This window comes from Nelusetta ayraudi, unplaced genomic scaffold, assembly GCF_046127955.1.
Source record: "Nelusetta ayraudi isolate G7.1 ecotype Tasmania unplaced genomic scaffold, CSIRO-AGI_Nayr_v1 ptg000034l, whole genome shotgun sequence".
In the NCBI taxonomy this organism is placed as follows: Eukaryota; Metazoa; Chordata; class Actinopteri; order Tetraodontiformes; family Monacanthidae; genus Nelusetta; species Nelusetta ayraudi.
In genome coordinates, this window is record NW_027466084.1 from 2,222,278 (window position 1) to 2,239,304 (window position 17,027).

Sequence of the window (17,027 nt, forward strand, 5' to 3'; positions counted from 1 at the left end):
TTTATAATGTCTCCATATCTGTGCCTTAATGCACCAAGTGCATCATGGCGAGATGACCAGCGAGTGGGACATAAGCGTTTTAGTCTGATATTTCTGATCTCTGGCGTCATAAAATCCCTGAGCAATGACCATGGTTTTTACACTATGACCAACAAAATTGGAGAGCGTCTCTATAGCGTCAGAACTGCTTCACTCTAGGGACATTTTTAATAGAGTCATTGAGTACTAGGTTGAGATTATGAGCTGCGCAATTAACATAATGTGCGAGGGGCTCCTTCTCTGCTATTCTTGCTTGCACGCCTGAATACACAGCAGTCATATGTGCCACTCCATCATAGCCTTGTCCACGACAATTTCACAGATCTATTCAGTTTTTCTCTTTAAAACCAACTATTTTGTTTTCAAGCTCTGCAGCTGATGCCACTTCAGTCACGTCAAAACCCCAAAAGACTTCATTAATCTGTTTATCTGTTGCAATGTTCATGTCATTGTACTAAAAATATGTTGCTTTCTGCTACTCTTAAAAAATCTTTTGTCTTTTTTTTTAAATGGACACACCAGGCTGCTCCACTGGAGTTCAGGATTAAAGGAGGAAAGTAGTCACATACGAGTATGGCTGCACTCAAATGCACACAAATGCAGCCAGGTTCCGTTTAAACGTATATTACAAGCCAACGAAAAGACTTTAGTTCATCATTCTAGACAGTTAATCCAACTTGTTCATTCTAAAACGAGTTTGACAAGTCTTAACCACAGTTTCTCCAAAACAACGCTGCTTTTACTGCAATACGCCCGGCGCACATGGACGACGCTGCTTCAAATGAAAATGGCAACAAAAGAGAGACAATCTGGTGTCGTATTTGGTTTATTTTATCCATCTCACGCCTCGCCTTAAATCCATGTCCAGCGACAAAGTCTGGTGTCACAGGGATCAATCTGATTGTTTGCACTCGTCCTCTGTTTCTGCCGTGTTAAAAGCCTTTCCTTTATGTGCAGATAGAAAAATCCCCTCAAAGGCAATCTTTGGAGGAGAGGGGGTTGGAGCCAATTCAGTGCTCATGATTATTGTATTATTTCTATTATTAGTGATTCATCCTTTGAGATGGTGCAGCTGATATCCAAAGAACCTGGCAACCCGAGTTCTGAGAGAACACTGCGGTCGCATGCAACGTTCCCTCTAAACTGCGCGCTTGCGCAATCGCGCACTGCTTGCACATTCTCAGCGCACAAGAAAATCTCTGCAGCGCATAAAATGAAATTCAACACAAACGTATTAGGTGGCGCACCGCAACGCCTTTGGAAGGATGATTTTTTTCCTTTTCCTTCCAACTGCACCGGCACCATATAAGTCTAAAAGGCGGAGAAACTTTCCAGGCTGCAGCCGCGCGCTGACATAGATTGCGTAACAAAGCGAAGAGGTGCCACTCCGCTCTATTTCCACCGGCTTGCTGTTAACACACTGGCTTAGCTACTCTATTCCGAGAAGACGTATCACTTCGGCTTATTTTTCAATCGATGTAATCACATGCATGCTACTGCTCATTCATTGGTAGTTGAATTGTTAGGTGTGTTTGAGAAGTAATTTACATTAAAAAAAAATAAATTAACATATTGTTAAATATGAGGGGACGGGGGGGACGACGCTGAAGCCCTCCCCCCACAGTTTCAAACAAGAGGAAACCCTGATGGGCAGTAGAAATGCAAATAAAAACTGAGTAATTAGATATTTTACAGACAAAGAGTTACAGGAATTTACACTGTATCACAAGCTACAGCACACGTCATTGTGCAAAAATGTGAATGTTTTAATGTGAACAAAATGTTATATGTATCATTTCTTCCAGAACATGACCCTCAGCCAGGCCACAACTGAGCCTCACCCAGGCCAAAGCAGGACTCTTCCTGTGGTTAAGCAGGACTCTTCCTGTGACCAAAGCAGGGCTCTCACATATAACATACGACACATCTCCTGAAAAACAAGATTTTTGTCTTTTTCATTTTAAGTGGTTCAAATCACTTATATTAAAAGTAAACTCATGAAAATTGCTGCTGTAATTTGATTCCTTTAATAAGCCATATAACTTGCTATGATCCAAGGTTTTGAACAGGTGTGGTACTGGTGTGTGGTCTGATGTTGCTCACAGTGGTCCTCAGTGTGCTCAAGGAGCTTGTGTGTATGCCCAGACACATGAAAAATTAGAGGGAACATTGGTCGCATCCATAGTCTGTCTACATAATCTACGGCACTGTTAAAACCCCCCCGTTTCTCTGTTTTCCTTCAGCACAAGAGATTAAAACTACAGTAAAGAGTTTCCTAAACTAGCCACACAGTTGAAATGATTGGAATAGTAACAAATAAAACACAATTCATGTGATAACCCTGAAGACATTCCGTCTAAAACAAATGACGTGCTGGTCTCCCACGCTGGAGGTGTGTCCACGACCTCAGCCGGCAACCAGCGAGAGAGATCTTTGATATGTATTCAACCAACAGTGCTGACAACACGTACAGTGAACGGAGAAGGTGCATTAAAAATCAAAAACCACTTCACGGACCACTTATTAGCTGATCCAGATAACAGACAGATCACAAGGGTCACAGGACAGACCACTGTGGAGACTGTCGCAACCATCTTTAGCGCCCCTAGTGGTTGAGACCACTGGTCCGTACCAGACAGCAACTGGTCGCGACCAGTATCGTTTTGGGACAAAAAACCCAGACAACCCCAAACCTCTGCCGACGCCAACGCCACTTTTGCAACTTTGGAAACAAACGCTATGCACTCAGTCATTTCTGCGTCTACATGAAGTGGACTGGATTGTAACAGAATGTCTAAATTGTGACATTGTGACACATGAATACCCAGTCTACAGGTAGAACATGATCAAAGCAGCATTTTGACGGTAGGAACCCCTGATGGGTAGTAGAAATGCAAATAAAAACTGAGTAATTGGATATTTTACAGACAAAGAGTTACAGGAATTTACACTGTATCACAAGCTACAGCACACGTCATTGTGCAAAATGTGAATGTTTTAATGTGAACAAAATGTTATATGTATCATTTCTTCCAGAACTTGACCCTCAGCCAGGCCACAACTGAGCCTCACCCAGGCCAAAGCAGGACTCTTCCTGTGGTTAAGCAGGACTCTTCCTGTGACCAAAGCAGGGCTCTCACATATAACATACTACACATCTCCTGAAAAACAAGATTTTTGTCTATTTCATTTTAAGTGGTTCAAATCACTTATATTAAAAGTAAACTCATGAAAATTGCTGCTGTAATTTGATTCCTTTAATAAGCCATGTAACTTGCTATGATCCAAGGTTTTGAACAGGTGTGATACTGGTGTGTGGTCTGATGTTGCTCACAGTGGTCCTCAGTGTGCTCAAGGAGCTTGTGTGTATGCCCAGACACATGAAAAATTAGAGGGAACATTGGTCGCATCCATAGTCTGTCTACATAATCTACGGCACTGTTAAAACCCCCCCCGTTTCTCTGTTTTCCTTCAGCACAAGAGATTAAAACTACAGTAAAGAGTTTCCTAAACTAGCCACACAGTTGAAATGATTGGAATAGTAACAAATAAAACACAATTCATGTGATAACCCTGAAGACATTCCGTCTAAAACAAACGACGTGCTGGTCTCCCACGCTGGAGGTGTGTCCACGACCTCAGCCGGTAACCAACGAGAGAGATCTTTGATATGTATTCAACCAACAGTGCTGACAACGCGTACAGTGAACGGAGAAGGTGCATTAAAAATCAAAAACCACTTCACGGACCACTTATTAGCTGATCCAGATAACAGACAGACCACAAGGGTCACAGGACAGACCACTGTGGAGACTGTCGCAACCATCTTTAGCGCCCCTAGTGGTTGAGACCACTGGTCCGTGCCAGAGAGCAACTGGTCGCGACCAGTATCGTTTTGGGACAAAAAACCCAGACAACCCCAAACCTCTGCCGACGCCAGCGCCAGTTTTGCAACTTTGGAAACAAACGCTATGCACTCAGTCATTTCTGCGTCTACATGAAGTGGACTGGATTGTAACAGAATGTCTAAATTGTGACATTGTGACACATGAATACCCTGTCTACAGGTAGAACATGATCAAAGCAGCATTTTGACGGTAGGAAAGCCCGATTCAACATGTACACAAAGATTCACATGTCTATACAAATTAACTAATTTCCTTAGTTGCAGTAAGGAGAACTGTGAATGCCTTACCTCACGCCAGTGGTAAAAGGGAGTGAGCAGAGGACTGAGCTGCAGTTATACGTCTGTTGTTGTGGGGCATTGTCCAATCACAAGCCGGCATTTATGACTGTCATGTTTGAATAGCCAATCGCATGTCCTACATTGCTGCTTTGATCATGTTCTGCCTGTAGGTACCCGTTGAAAAAAAACAATAAACAAAAACAAAGAACGTTATGCAGTCAGTGTTCTGCATTGTGTATCTTTCATGCTCAAAGCCGATCCAACGTTCAACTCTATCCATAAACATGAAGAATTAACACAATGATTTAGAGGCTGGTAAGTATTGTTTGTCTTATACTTTTTTCAGTGCATAAAATTGTAAAATTGGAGACAGAAGAAAACAAAGTGCAATTGCCTGTGATATATTCATATTCAGTTCAAAAACCAAAATATGATACCAATTTGAAATAACAAATAAAAATTAAACCTGCAGGCAGGGGTTTGCGGGACTGAGCCGAAGTGGCCGCCGACGACGCCCGATGACCCCCGACCTCTGCCGACGACCGACAACGCCACCCCGACATCTGCCGACTCTGGAAGAGGTCTAAATAATCATAAGTCTGTGTATGCAAATGATGCAGATTTTTCACCTCCAGTTTTGTTTTGTTTTTTGTTGTTTTTTTGGATGTGGCTGACAAATGTAAATTTTAGGCCTTGATGAGACAAACACGTGGGTGTTTGAATGAGCACGGGGCTCAGTCCCGAATAAAAAATAAAATCTTTATGGGCCCCTCTCCCTACTCGGGCCCTGGGTAGTCAGGTCCACTTTCCCCCCCCACTACCACGCCCATGACTAAAGGTGCCATAGGTGCTGGACCAGCATTGAGCTGCCGTGCCAAAAGTCCTGTGTTAAGCTTGTTTATTTCATTCATAATCCAAACTCAGATTTTTTTAATGCATGAATTAAATACCATGTTCCAATACATTGTGATTGGATGCAAAATACATCTTGGTTCCAGTTTGATTCATATTTTATTGAAGATGTTAGAGCACACAATCACATAGAGTTGGAAAAATCACACAATTATTTGAAACACTTAGTACCTCATAAGTTTCAATGGCAACATCAAATCAAAGAACAATTCTCTACCCAAACTTCTCCTAAAATGTAATGCGCTGAGCTGATATAATGTACTATGCAATATATCCAAACGTTCAAGCCAGGACTACGAAGTGGAAAATACATATAGCAAATAAAGACATAGTGCATTTGGGAATCACTGATGAAGATCAAAAATAATGGTCTCGCGTGATGCTGTGAGATTCTCGGACCGTCGGTGCAATCCAAAATGGCGACACCCTGTCATTAGTAAACAAAACTTTGCTTGATTATTTTGCGAATTACATATATTTATAAAATAAAATAAAAAACGATAAAGAAGCCTGGAGGCCGAGGAGCGCTTAGTCGATCTCAAAAAAATATATCTGGACGACATCTTCGACCGAAGAGTTATGGGGAAGACGAGCAAGATGCCGACGCCGACGCCAACGCCGTCTTCCAAGCGAAGCCGTCCCGAAGACTCCCCCGGAGCAATTTCACCGCCCGGTAATTCGTCAATTGACATATTATTGTCGATCGAACAAAGGCTCTCCAGCGTTGATGCCAGATTAAATCTAATGGAAATACTCCAAAGAATTCCAGGCGCTGCGTGAGTCGCTGGAATTCAGCCAGCAACAGGTTGTCTCCCTAGCCGCAGAAAACAAGGAGCTGCGAGGGTCGGTTAAATCTCTCACTGAGGGAATGAGCCAACTTTAGGGTATAGGTATGTATATATCTATATATAGAGATTTTCTCTTTCTTTCTCTTTAGATTAATCAGGTTATCATTTGAATAAGCCCAGTATCTGACAATTAGCTATGCAATTTCTCGGCGGGCGACTATTCAGGGAAACAGTTCATCTGCAGCCTATTTTCCTTTCTCATTTAGTATTACCTCGGGGGCATCCAACATTTTAATTATCATTATCATCATCGTAAATACCATTCACACCATCGTGATTCTGCAGACAGTGAACAAGCTGCTGCTATTTCCTCATGAGATAAGTCAAATTGCTCATCCAGTACCTGGGCTTCCATGGGACAAAGAAACTTGTGCATTGAGGTGACCGAAGTTCATCCCTCCAATTATCATAGTGATGCACAGACTTTGTGTGCACGCAAACGCCTTTTGGTTTAAAACTCTTACAGATTTTGCATTTTCAATGAAGGATGAACTGACTGGTCCAGATATGCTCTGTGCATTATATTCCAGTATAGCACCCATCTTACCATCTTATCCCACAGAACTACCAATAATACACAACAATGACACAATATCAGCAATCAGTTTCAACCAGAGGGTTTTGTGTTGTTGTTGTTGTTTTTGTTTAGTTGTAAAGTAACTGAAAATCATTTAAGTTTTATTCTCATCATTTTCTACAACATCTTTCCAAGAATTAATTCAGAAATCATTCAGGTTAAAAAAAAAAAAAATGACAACAAGTAAACTGTTTTGTTTAATTCCCCCCCCCCCCCCCCCCACTAATGCTGTGGTGGTAATTGCAGAAGGTGGCCGCCGTCATGAAGCAGTAGAAGTGCAAGATCTGCGTTCCAAAGCTGTGGGGAAGCAGAGAAGACGTGACTGAACTGATGGTGGCAGCTGGGATAGATGTTGATTTATCGTGGCCCTCTTGCCCTCTGCACCCCTATCTGTCCTTACTATCAGGCTGCATTTGCAAAGTTTGGACTCAACATGAAAGGCGAACCACCCATTCACTTTCTTCCAGGGTTCAGTCCAGCGGGTGCAGCTGCAGTGGCACGAAGAAGATACCAGGAAAATATCACTGTTTCCATTTGCACATCAAGTCCTCACAAACACAGAGATGACCTTTAATGACCTTAAATAGTCTTTATAATCACAGTATCTACAGTAATTCCATTCCATGCCATCATCGTTTTTATAAATATGAATAATTACACCTGAAAAAAAAAAAGTTAATTTACTTAATTTTCCCAAGGTAATCGGTTTCCTAAATTTATTGAAGTAAACTCAACTTATTAGAATTTACAGTGTAAACAGGCAGACAAAACAAGTCAAAAGCGTGATTACCTCTGCTGGGATCCGCTGGCTGGGCATTCACCATCTCCGTGTAGTCCACGCTGCTCTCCTCGTTGTCCACTGTGTCTGAAAAGAACACTGCAAGACATGTCCATGCAAACCCTGTATTCTTCTGTTCAATCAAAGTTTGACTGTGATGCTAAATTCACAGAACAGAAACATGCGTCTCTGTCCTATCAGTGAACTCCATCTATTCCTCAACTCTGCTGCTCGTGCCAGTGTTTTGAACGCGTGTCCCTCACTGAGACCTTCACTATGTTAGTTACAGAACCTAATCCTCACCCTATAACAAGTCAGTTGGTTCGAGTCAATGATTCAGAATGTTAAAATTGATCTATGCTTATATTTGAAGGATCTCCCAGTTCTTCCTTTTCAAAAAATATATATATATCTGGTGACCAAAACTAATTTTATTATTGCTGTTTACCCTTCATATATTTCTTTCAGTATAAGTTTACCTTATTTTATTATCAGTACATGAACCTGTTGTAAAAACGATTTCATGAAGTAATAGGAAAATAAATTTTGCAAACCAGTTTCAGGTGTTTTCTGAGTCCAACCAATGCTGCTGTCAGCGCCTGCACAGATCCACAGAATGGATAAACTGATGATGTCAGGCTTTGAACAGATTGTGGACTAATGCGGTGAAGAAAAAAATCTTGCCAGAGATTATCATCTGAGGCGACAGTGGCAAAGAAAAAGTTGGCATTTTAAATGGAAGAAACCACTGAAGAAGAAAAGACAAGTCAAAAGATCAGATCAGACCTGTGGGTGGCAGTTAGAGGGGAGAGGGAGCATTGGGTTCATTCCAACTGTTCACCGACTCATCAGTGAAGAGTCCAGTCTTTGAATGAACAGTATTGCGATCAAGTCTGTTTTTTCTTGTTTTTTTTCTGTTTTCTTTGGGAGGCCCTGAAAGCCCATCATGAAGCATCTCCACACTGCGGCTGGGATACTGTCACTGCTCCTGTGGCTGATGTCGGCAGGAGAAAGCCCATTGGTCGCTCTCCCCTCTTTGCCGTCTTGAATTCAGGCTGGAAGGCCTGGAAGAAGATAACGGGCCACGCTGAGCAGCTCGCAACAACTCTCAGCAAGAGCCACTGACTGACCGACTGGCATCACAGTGTGGTGCTAACACTACACAGTGTGAAGGTTTCGCTGCCTACAACGTTTGCATCCATGACGACCGATGAGGAAGGTTAGTGGTTCAGAGGTGGTGGAGGAGTAGAACTGAGCTACCTGTGGCCGCAATCTAAACCCCTGTGTCGCGGGTCAGAGTCACCATCAAAGAGTCATCTAGTAAAACTAAAGTCAATGTAGGCCGAGTGAGACATAACGCCACAATGGATTGAGCTTCATCAAAACAGAGTACGAGCTCCAAAAGTTCAAAAAGGAACAAATTACAAACTGGTGATTTTGCATGTGGATAAAGTCATCTTTCACAAAGCTGGAACACAAAGAAAAAGGTTTGAAAATAGTTAAACCCAAGAAGCATTGTCACTGTTTTTGTATTCAAAACATGACCAGCCAACTTAAAGTCAGGGAATACCAGCCATCTGTCCTCAATTTTCCTGGAAATCTTGGAATTATTGCATTTTATGTCCTGTAGCTCCCCATATTTGGAGCACACGTTAAGGAGCTGCTGCAAACCGGCTGAGCTTGGGCTAAGTAGAACACAATCATCTGCGTACATAAGATGGTTCACAACCGTATCACCAAACACATTACACATTTTTAACTGTTCTGATAGACTGGTCATATAAAAATGAAATAAAATAGGGGATAGGATGCTCCCTTGCCTGACTCCATTGCTGACTTGGAAAGGGCCAGATACACAATCATCCCATTTCACCTGCATTGTCTGGTGTGCATACCAATACGAAAGGATTCTTATAATGTATTTGGGAATGCCCGCTTTGCTCAATTTTTCAAATAACTTTCCATGGTTAACACGATCAAATGCCTTGGAAGCATCTAAGAAGCACATAAATACTGAGGAGTTTTTCCTTTTGTAGCCAGTCACTAGTTCCTTTAGAATATAAATACACACATCTCTACCATGCTTAAGTTTAAAACCAACCTCATTATCTGCAGAGCTAATTAATGAAGTGACTCTTTCCAGAAGGATGTGTTCAACAACTTTAGACAGAACACTAGCAAGGGCAATGTGTCGGTAATTATCTGAACTGCTCACATTCCCTGCTTTATCCTCGATGACAGGGACCAAAGAAACAAGTCAACTCCTACTGACAATTCAACGACTGTCTCTTTTACCTACAACAAGAGAGGAGATGTGAAAAGAAAAGCAGTAGGAAGCAGTGAAGAAATGTTCGGTTTTGTTTTTTGACACGAGAGGCCTGACTAGCCGGAGGATTGTAGGTCTCTTTACCTCTCCTGGATTTGAAGTACAGTTTAAGCACCACCACAAGCGCTGACACGCTGCCCAGCGCACACACTCCTCCAATCAGGGCTTTCTTCCACAACGCCATGCGCACTGCGGAGACACAGAGACACACACAAGGACAGACGGTCAGTGGCTATAAAATCTAAGATGTTCAGTTAAACACAGGAGCTTTCAGCAGCGTTCAAGGAGTTGATGTCACCTCCTTGCATGCACCGGAAGTCTTGGGCAGTTACTACCTGCCAATACTGTCCAATGGAAATCTGATTGTTTTTCTTTGGTTCGTCCTGTCACCTTCAAAGTTTTTCAGTGGGCCTCTCCTTCACTTTACACATATTTTTATGGATGTTTTCCCCCAGATTGATGCACGAATCCTTAATTATTAAGTTACGACAAAAGGAGACAACCTAGTGGTTAATTTATCATTTTCTCACCAGCTCTAATAATGCATGTGTGAAACTTAGTGTGATTTGGAATATTTTTGATCAAAGCTGATAAACAAAAAAAGATCTATAATAAAATGGTAATAAACAGAGGAAATACAATATCTGCCTCTAAAAATGCTTAAAAAGTTGTTTGCTCACCATGGATGTCAACAAAATCACTGTAGACGATGTTATTGGCGGGGTTGGCAGCCTCGCAGCGGTACCTGCCGCTGTGTTTCCTGGACAGGACCGGGATCTGGTAGTGTGTGTTGTGGCTGTAAGAGGTGACGGCGTACACTGGATTTTCATCATCCGAGCGGTACCACTTAAAGGTGACCGGCGGAGTGCCTTCAACGCTACAGATAAGGTAGAGACGGCCTCCTTCGGTGATTTCTGCCAAGTCTGGGATGACGGTCATGGTTAGGTTGGAGAGAGGCACTGTGGGGAGGAAAGAGATCAATGATTAGTGGAGATTTTCTCTGATCAGTAGCACTGCATTTGTGTTTTTGAGGTAAATGTAACGTAACGTAACATAACGTGACGTGACGTGACGTGACGTGAAGTTACAATGTGAAAGTGCTAAACAGAAACATTTACCGGTGACCGCGTCGATGAGCCTCTCGCTGAGCTGTGGATTCTTCAGACTGTTTTTGGCCTCACACTTGTAGCTTCCTAAGTCGCTGGTGCTTTCGACAGTGAAGACGGCCTCCTCTGAGGCCAGCCGCACCGTGGTAGCCCTCACGGGGGTGTATCCCTTCACCAGGGTGTAGTTGATTGGCAGGCTGCCAGTGTGCGACCGACAAAGGATCTTTACAGGCTGACCGAGGATCGCCGGGCCGACCACCGAGATCTCTGGGATGGAGACGGGAACTGGAGAGGAGAGGCAGAGACACCCAACTGATTGGAGCAAAACAAGCAGCGAAACGTAGCCGTACATGATTTGTGAAGGCATTCAGTCCTAGGCCATCACTTCAGGTAGAAACGGCAACAGGAGATCTGCATTTGTGTTTGTGAGGTAAATTTAACATAACAATGTGAAAGTGCTGAACAGAAACATTTACCGATGACCGCGGCGATGAGCCCCTCGCTGAGCTGTGGATTCTTCAGACTGTTTTTGGCCTCACACTTGTAGCTTCCTAAGTCGCTGGTGCTTTCGACAGTGAAGACGGCCTCCTCTGAGGCCAGCCGCACCGTGGTAGCCCTCACGGGGGTGTATCCCTTCACCAGGGTGTAGTTGATTGGCAGGCTGCCAGTGTGCGACCGACAAAAGATCTTTACAGGCTGACCGAGGATCGCCGGGCCGACCACCGAGATATCTGGGATGGAGACGGGAACTGGAGAGAGGAGAGGCAGAGACAGCCAACTGATTGGAGCAAAACAAGCAGCGAAACGTAGCCGTACATGATTTGTGAAGGCATTCAGTCCTAGGCCATCACTTCAGGTAGAAACGGCAACAGGAGATCTGCTGTCAAAGTTATGAGGAGTTATGAGACAAACCAACAAACTCACTGACACTCTTTTCAGGGAAAAATAACACATTAATTCATCTGCACCCAAAAACACAACATGCAAAGTCGACTCCTTCAAACACAAAACGTCAACACATTTTGAAATTCTTCACTGCAGGTGCAGTAGCAGAAAACATCTCGAGGACACAACCTCATATATTTATGGTTTGGGATTGTTGATGCAGGAAGTGATTGTGTTTTAGAATCCTGGAGCCCTAAACCTTTGAAACTGTGGTCTTAATTTAGAAACCACTACGGATCAGTCTCTTCGTGTTTTAGCGCCATAATCAGCAGAACAATATTCGGTCACGACCTTGTCATCCCTCATGACATCTTGCACTCATCCCAAAATATTTCATCTGTAACATTTTCTGCACACTGGACTGACCATTGAACCATCCCTTTCCTGGTCCAATTAGTTCAGGTGGCACAAGCAAAAGTGTGTCAGCTCAAACACACACACTGGCACCGGGACATTTTTACTTTCATTGTTCAGAAGCAAAAACTTGCATCAGACAATTCCAGACAATTTCTGTTCTCTGTTTGTTCACAAGAGGAGCAGTAGGTTGATGCTTTCAATTCAATGTCACTGATAACGTAATAAGGAGAAGTCCTTAAAAAAAAATCTTGTGTCACAAACATAAAATGTAACCAGAAATAAATAGAACATAAATAAAAGTCACACCAATAGACATATAAATCCCCTCACTATATGACAGAATATTTGCAGACACAATATATACATTGCAATAAACAGCATCAGCAGACACAAGAGAGAGATTTGTTGCAGCAGAAGCTGACTAATGGGATGGTTGTAAAAATGGTTGTGTGCATCCAGTGCAGTAGTTTAAAGTACAGCGTATGCATGAACAAACAGTTAACACGCAAACTTCAGTCTTGGAGGGTTTAGTCAAGGTTTCAGTTTTGTTTTTTGTTTTTTTAATGATCGATTGAAAATCAAGGAGTCACAGATGTGGCAGAATTATTTGCTTCAACTTTGCTCACAAAGTTAAGGTAAAGGTAAATCATTTATTTTGATTGCTTGAGACCACAAGTTTGAAACGTGTGCACTTGGAACAGATTCATCCATCCATCTTCTAGACCCGCTTCCTCCTGCACTCACGTTTGCTGGAGTCTGCTGGGGCCTATCCCAGCTGTCAGGGGGCAAATGCAGGGTTGCACCCTGGACAAGTTGCCAGTTTATCGCAGGCCACACAGAGACAACAACTATTCACACTCACCAGACAATTTAGAGTTTTAAATGCATGTTTTCACATGCATGTGTTTGGACTGTGGGAGGAAACCAGAGAACCCAGAGACAACGCATGCAGGCACAGGGAGAACATGCACACTCCACACAGAAAGGCCCGGGATCGAACCCTTGACCTACAGTACTTGCTGGGAGGCGACGGCACTAACCACTGCACAAAATAGTATCCGGTGGTGGTGGATGGATGGATGGATGTGAAAGCAATGTTAAGTACAACGTAGTGACGTTGTTAAATAAACACAACAAATTGGAACCCGGTGCATTGATTTGAATTAGAAACAGCAACTTTGAGCCAGTTTAAAATATCAGTGTATCATTAGAATAATGCACTTATGGTCGGTCTTACCTTTGGGACGCAGAGTGGAGATCTCACTGGATTTGGTGACGTTCTTGTCCTTGGCCACACAGCTGACATTGATCTCAGATTTAGGAGCCTTTCCATAGAACACCCCGTTACTTTTAGAGTAGAGGAAGTCCTGAGGTGGATCCAGACTGTACATCAGCTGGCTATCGTTGAGTCTCTCAGAGGCATAGCTGTCACTCCTACAGGTGAGCGTCACGTCGTCCTCCTGGAAGACTTCAGCTGGAGACAAGGTGAGGGTGGGCGCTGAGAACAGCTCTGTGGACAGATTTGGAATCACAGGAAATCATCAACGGGAGTGGTGTCATTGGTGAAGGACACTTTTCTATGTGGTTGTTGATCAGCAAGCTAATTTCAGTGAACACAATACACACCTGATAATATACCAAATCTGACGTGATTAGTAAAAGTTTCCTTTTACAATGATAAAGACACAGCACAGCAACTCACCGGCCACTGAAATATTCTTTGAGGTTCTTTTCTCCACACGTTTCACTACCAGTTTACACATAAAATCTGCTGGGCCCTTGTCCAGCACCATGAGGCTGTGGTTGACTTTGGTGAATGCTTCACTGAGATGCTCAGTTCCCTGCATCAGGTACAGGTATGCATCACTCGTGCTGGGCAGAGAGGTGTTGATGCTGCATGTGAGGGAAAGTTGGTCTCCTTCATAGATCTTTTGTGGGCCGGTAATCTCCAAAACTGGCGTGATGGCCAGCTCTAAGTAGATCAAAGTAATAAAAGCCACAACAATATTATTTTAAATGTCCTCCATCCTTTAAAAACGTACAGGTCTGAAAACACTTTTACCTTTGACTGAAACACTGACAGTGTTGCTGTTCAGTGAGATATAAATATTCTGGCCTGTATGGATTCTATAGGAACAGTGAAATGTGTGGGTGCCACTGGTGGTAACGCGACGCTTCCACACTGCCTGGGTGGAGTTGGTTTTCATCGACTTAATATTTTCAGAATCCCTGTACAAGTAGAATTGTGATGCCTGCTCAGGTGCCACACAAGTGAGTGTTATCTCATCTCCTTCGGTGGCCTCCATAGGGTTGATGTGGAGAACTGGAGCTGGAGCTTTTGGCGACAAAGTCAGTTAGATGGGAGTGAGACAGATAAAAGTAACATTCACTTGCGATATTGTTTTTTTTTAAGTGCATGGGTTTGTTCTTTTTTACGTCTGTGTTTTGTCAAATCACATGATTTATTAAAAGCTATCTGAAAGAGAAAACATCTATTTAAAAAAAAAAAAACGTTCACTTTTCCTATATGATTTCCCCAGACCAGATTCTCGATGTGTCAATTTGTGCAAGTTTTTTTTTTTTTTTTTACAGACTAAGCACTGAGTCAAAGTGCAATCAGTTTTTCAGTTTCAGTTCAGCACAAAATGCAGGTGTACTTTGTCACAAAGAAAAATTTGGAACATTGTGTAATGACATTCATAGCTGAGACTTTGCTAAAAAAAAGTACCAAGTACCAAGAACAACCGCAAGAGTCACTGTGGCAGGTCATAGTCAAGACCTGCAGTAGTAGTAGTAGCCTCATTATTTTCCAGCCTGAACTGTGTCCTTGCTGGCGATCACACTCACGTGAACTTTCAGTCCTCATGCAAACACACCTGTCACTGTGAGCTCATGGTTGGAAGAGGTCTCCTCTTCGTCCTCAAATTTAACCTCACAGCTGTAGAGCCCTGAGTTGTCCACTTTGAGATTGGTCAGTGGGCACAGCAGGTCATTGGAGCTGCTCATGGTCTGGGTGCAAACCACGTCTTCACTCTTGTAGATGGTGAAGTCAACCACCTCTGGCTTACTGAGCACAGCCTGACAGTGCAGGGTCACATTGGTGCCCCAGGCAACCTCATGACTGGGTTTAATGGACAGAGTGACCTTTTTTATATAGGTTTCTTGGGAGGAAACAAAGTGCAAAATATTTAGATTTTCCGGGAATCAACAACACAATTTTAGCTAAAAGCTAAGGAGTAAATAAAAACACACCAACAATTCTAAAATAAAGGTACAATGTGTTTTGGCATTTAGTGACACCTATTGGAAAGGCTGTAGACTACAAGCATTTGAATTTCCATCCTGTAAGGATCTGAAATAACTTTTAGAAGCTGCCAAAAATAATAATAATAAAATTAGAAATCTTTTTTTCTAAGATAGTGCTGTTTTTTCCGGTCTGGGATTTTGAAGATAACTGTGGTGCAGCAGTTGTTTTGGATGCCATGTGGGGAAATGAGATTAGTTTTCCATGAAATATTGGAAAGCTCACCTCACCCAATTTCAATGAAACATTTATTTTTTCACAATGATGTGATTTTCATTAACATTAATAGGATAAGTGATTTTAATATAATCTGTTAACAGAGGGCTTAATATTGTTTACTCAAGATCAACAGTTTTTTTTGATTGAAAAAAACACTTGTGTCTGCTCCACTTGAGACAAGAATGAGAAAAATGTGTGGCTACCTGTGATGATGGGACTTTAAAATCTAAGTGAACATGTTTTTATTTTCATTAGAAATATCTTCATTTTGGTGGCAGTTAACTGTTGTAGTTTTATTTGTAACGAGAAAGTGGCTTAAATTGGTTTAACTATCCAGGCCATTAAAATACTCCACCAATCATGTTTGAGCTTCTAATATGTCACGGCCCTGGAGGCCTGTTAGAATCACCTGCCCAACAATCACTAATTTCCCATCAATCTTCAGACTTTTCATGAACTCATTTTTTTTCAATCAATTTTTTCCTGTTCATTTTGTTCTATTAGAACATGTATTTGTTGTTATTCTCCAAAATTGTTTGTCTCCTTTTACCTCATAACTAATCATATTTAATTCAATCTCATTTATTTGTTTTTAATTTCTGCTTGTTCTTCAAAGCTTTTTCAATTTTTATTTTTTTTAAATTGCCTTTTATACATGTATATGTATATATATATGTATATATATATATAAATATATATATGTATATATATATATATATATATATATATATATATATATTTATATATATATACATATAAATATATATATATATATATATATATATATATATATATATATATATATATATATATATATATATATATATATATATATATATATATATATATATATGTATATATATATACGTATATATACACATATATAAATATCCTCCACAAACACCAGACCAACAATGGATAAGACTCCACTTACTCATCTGTGCAGCTGCCATGCTCTCTACATGAATATCTTGTAGAAGAAGTAGAAATAACAGCAGCAAGTTAATCACACATTTTTCAAGTGCATTCCAAAGAACAAATCCAAGTTGTGAGTGGTCGGCATTCTTACAGCTGAACAGGAGCGAGGTGGTGGTGAGAAGCAGTGCGATGGCCATCGTCACTGAGGAACAAGCAGCACTGCTGGAGGTGAGCAGGGCTGTGACTGTGGTGGCGGGTGGGAGCAAGACAGAAACACAAAGGTTTGTGCAGCAAATTTTATGTGAGTGAAGATTGAGGTGAAGAATGAAGTGAAGAATAAAGTGAAGACTAAAATGAAGAATAAAGTGAAGATTAAAGTTCAGCTGAGCTAGTAAATCTGTTTTCACCAACATGAACGTCTGTCATGCACCTGGATTAATTTTAGCTGGCTCAAACACCTCCAGCCACTGCAGTCGTTTCAGGCCTCAGGGGAAGTGGCGGAACAAGTAAAC

At 41.8% G+C, this 17,027-nt stretch overlaps 1 protein-coding gene across 1 annotated transcript; it reads right to left on the minus strand.

Moving 5' to 3' along the window:
* Positions 1 to 7,015: 7,015 nt before the first annotated feature.
* LOC142892530 (platelet endothelial cell adhesion molecule-like) lies at positions 7,016 to 16,550 on the minus strand. Its single transcript, XM_076032742.1, has 10 exons — positions 16,532 to 16,550; positions 14,951 to 15,235; positions 14,137 to 14,409; positions 13,777 to 14,046; positions 13,312 to 13,584; positions 10,785 to 11,057; positions 10,347 to 10,625; positions 9,640 to 9,855; positions 7,353 to 7,427; positions 7,016 to 7,050 (listed from the first exon to the last, which is right to left on the minus strand). The coding sequence occupies exons 1-10, from the start codon at positions 16,548 to 16,550 to the stop codon at positions 7,016 to 7,018; spliced, it is 1,998 nt and encodes a 665-aa protein (XP_075888857.1).
* Positions 16,551 to 17,027: the final 477 nt, after the last annotated feature.

Coding starts and splice junctions, on each gene's coding strand:
- LOC142892530 (XM_076032742.1), bottom strand. Junction 11,058..13,311: donor CTCCACTCTGCGTCCCAAAG/GTAAGACCGACC, acceptor TCTCCTCTCCAG/TTCCCGTCTCCATCCCAGAG. Junction 10,626..10,784: donor GCTCATCGACGCGGTCACCG/GTAAATGTTTCT, acceptor TCCTCCCCACAG/TGCCTCTCTCCAACCTAACC.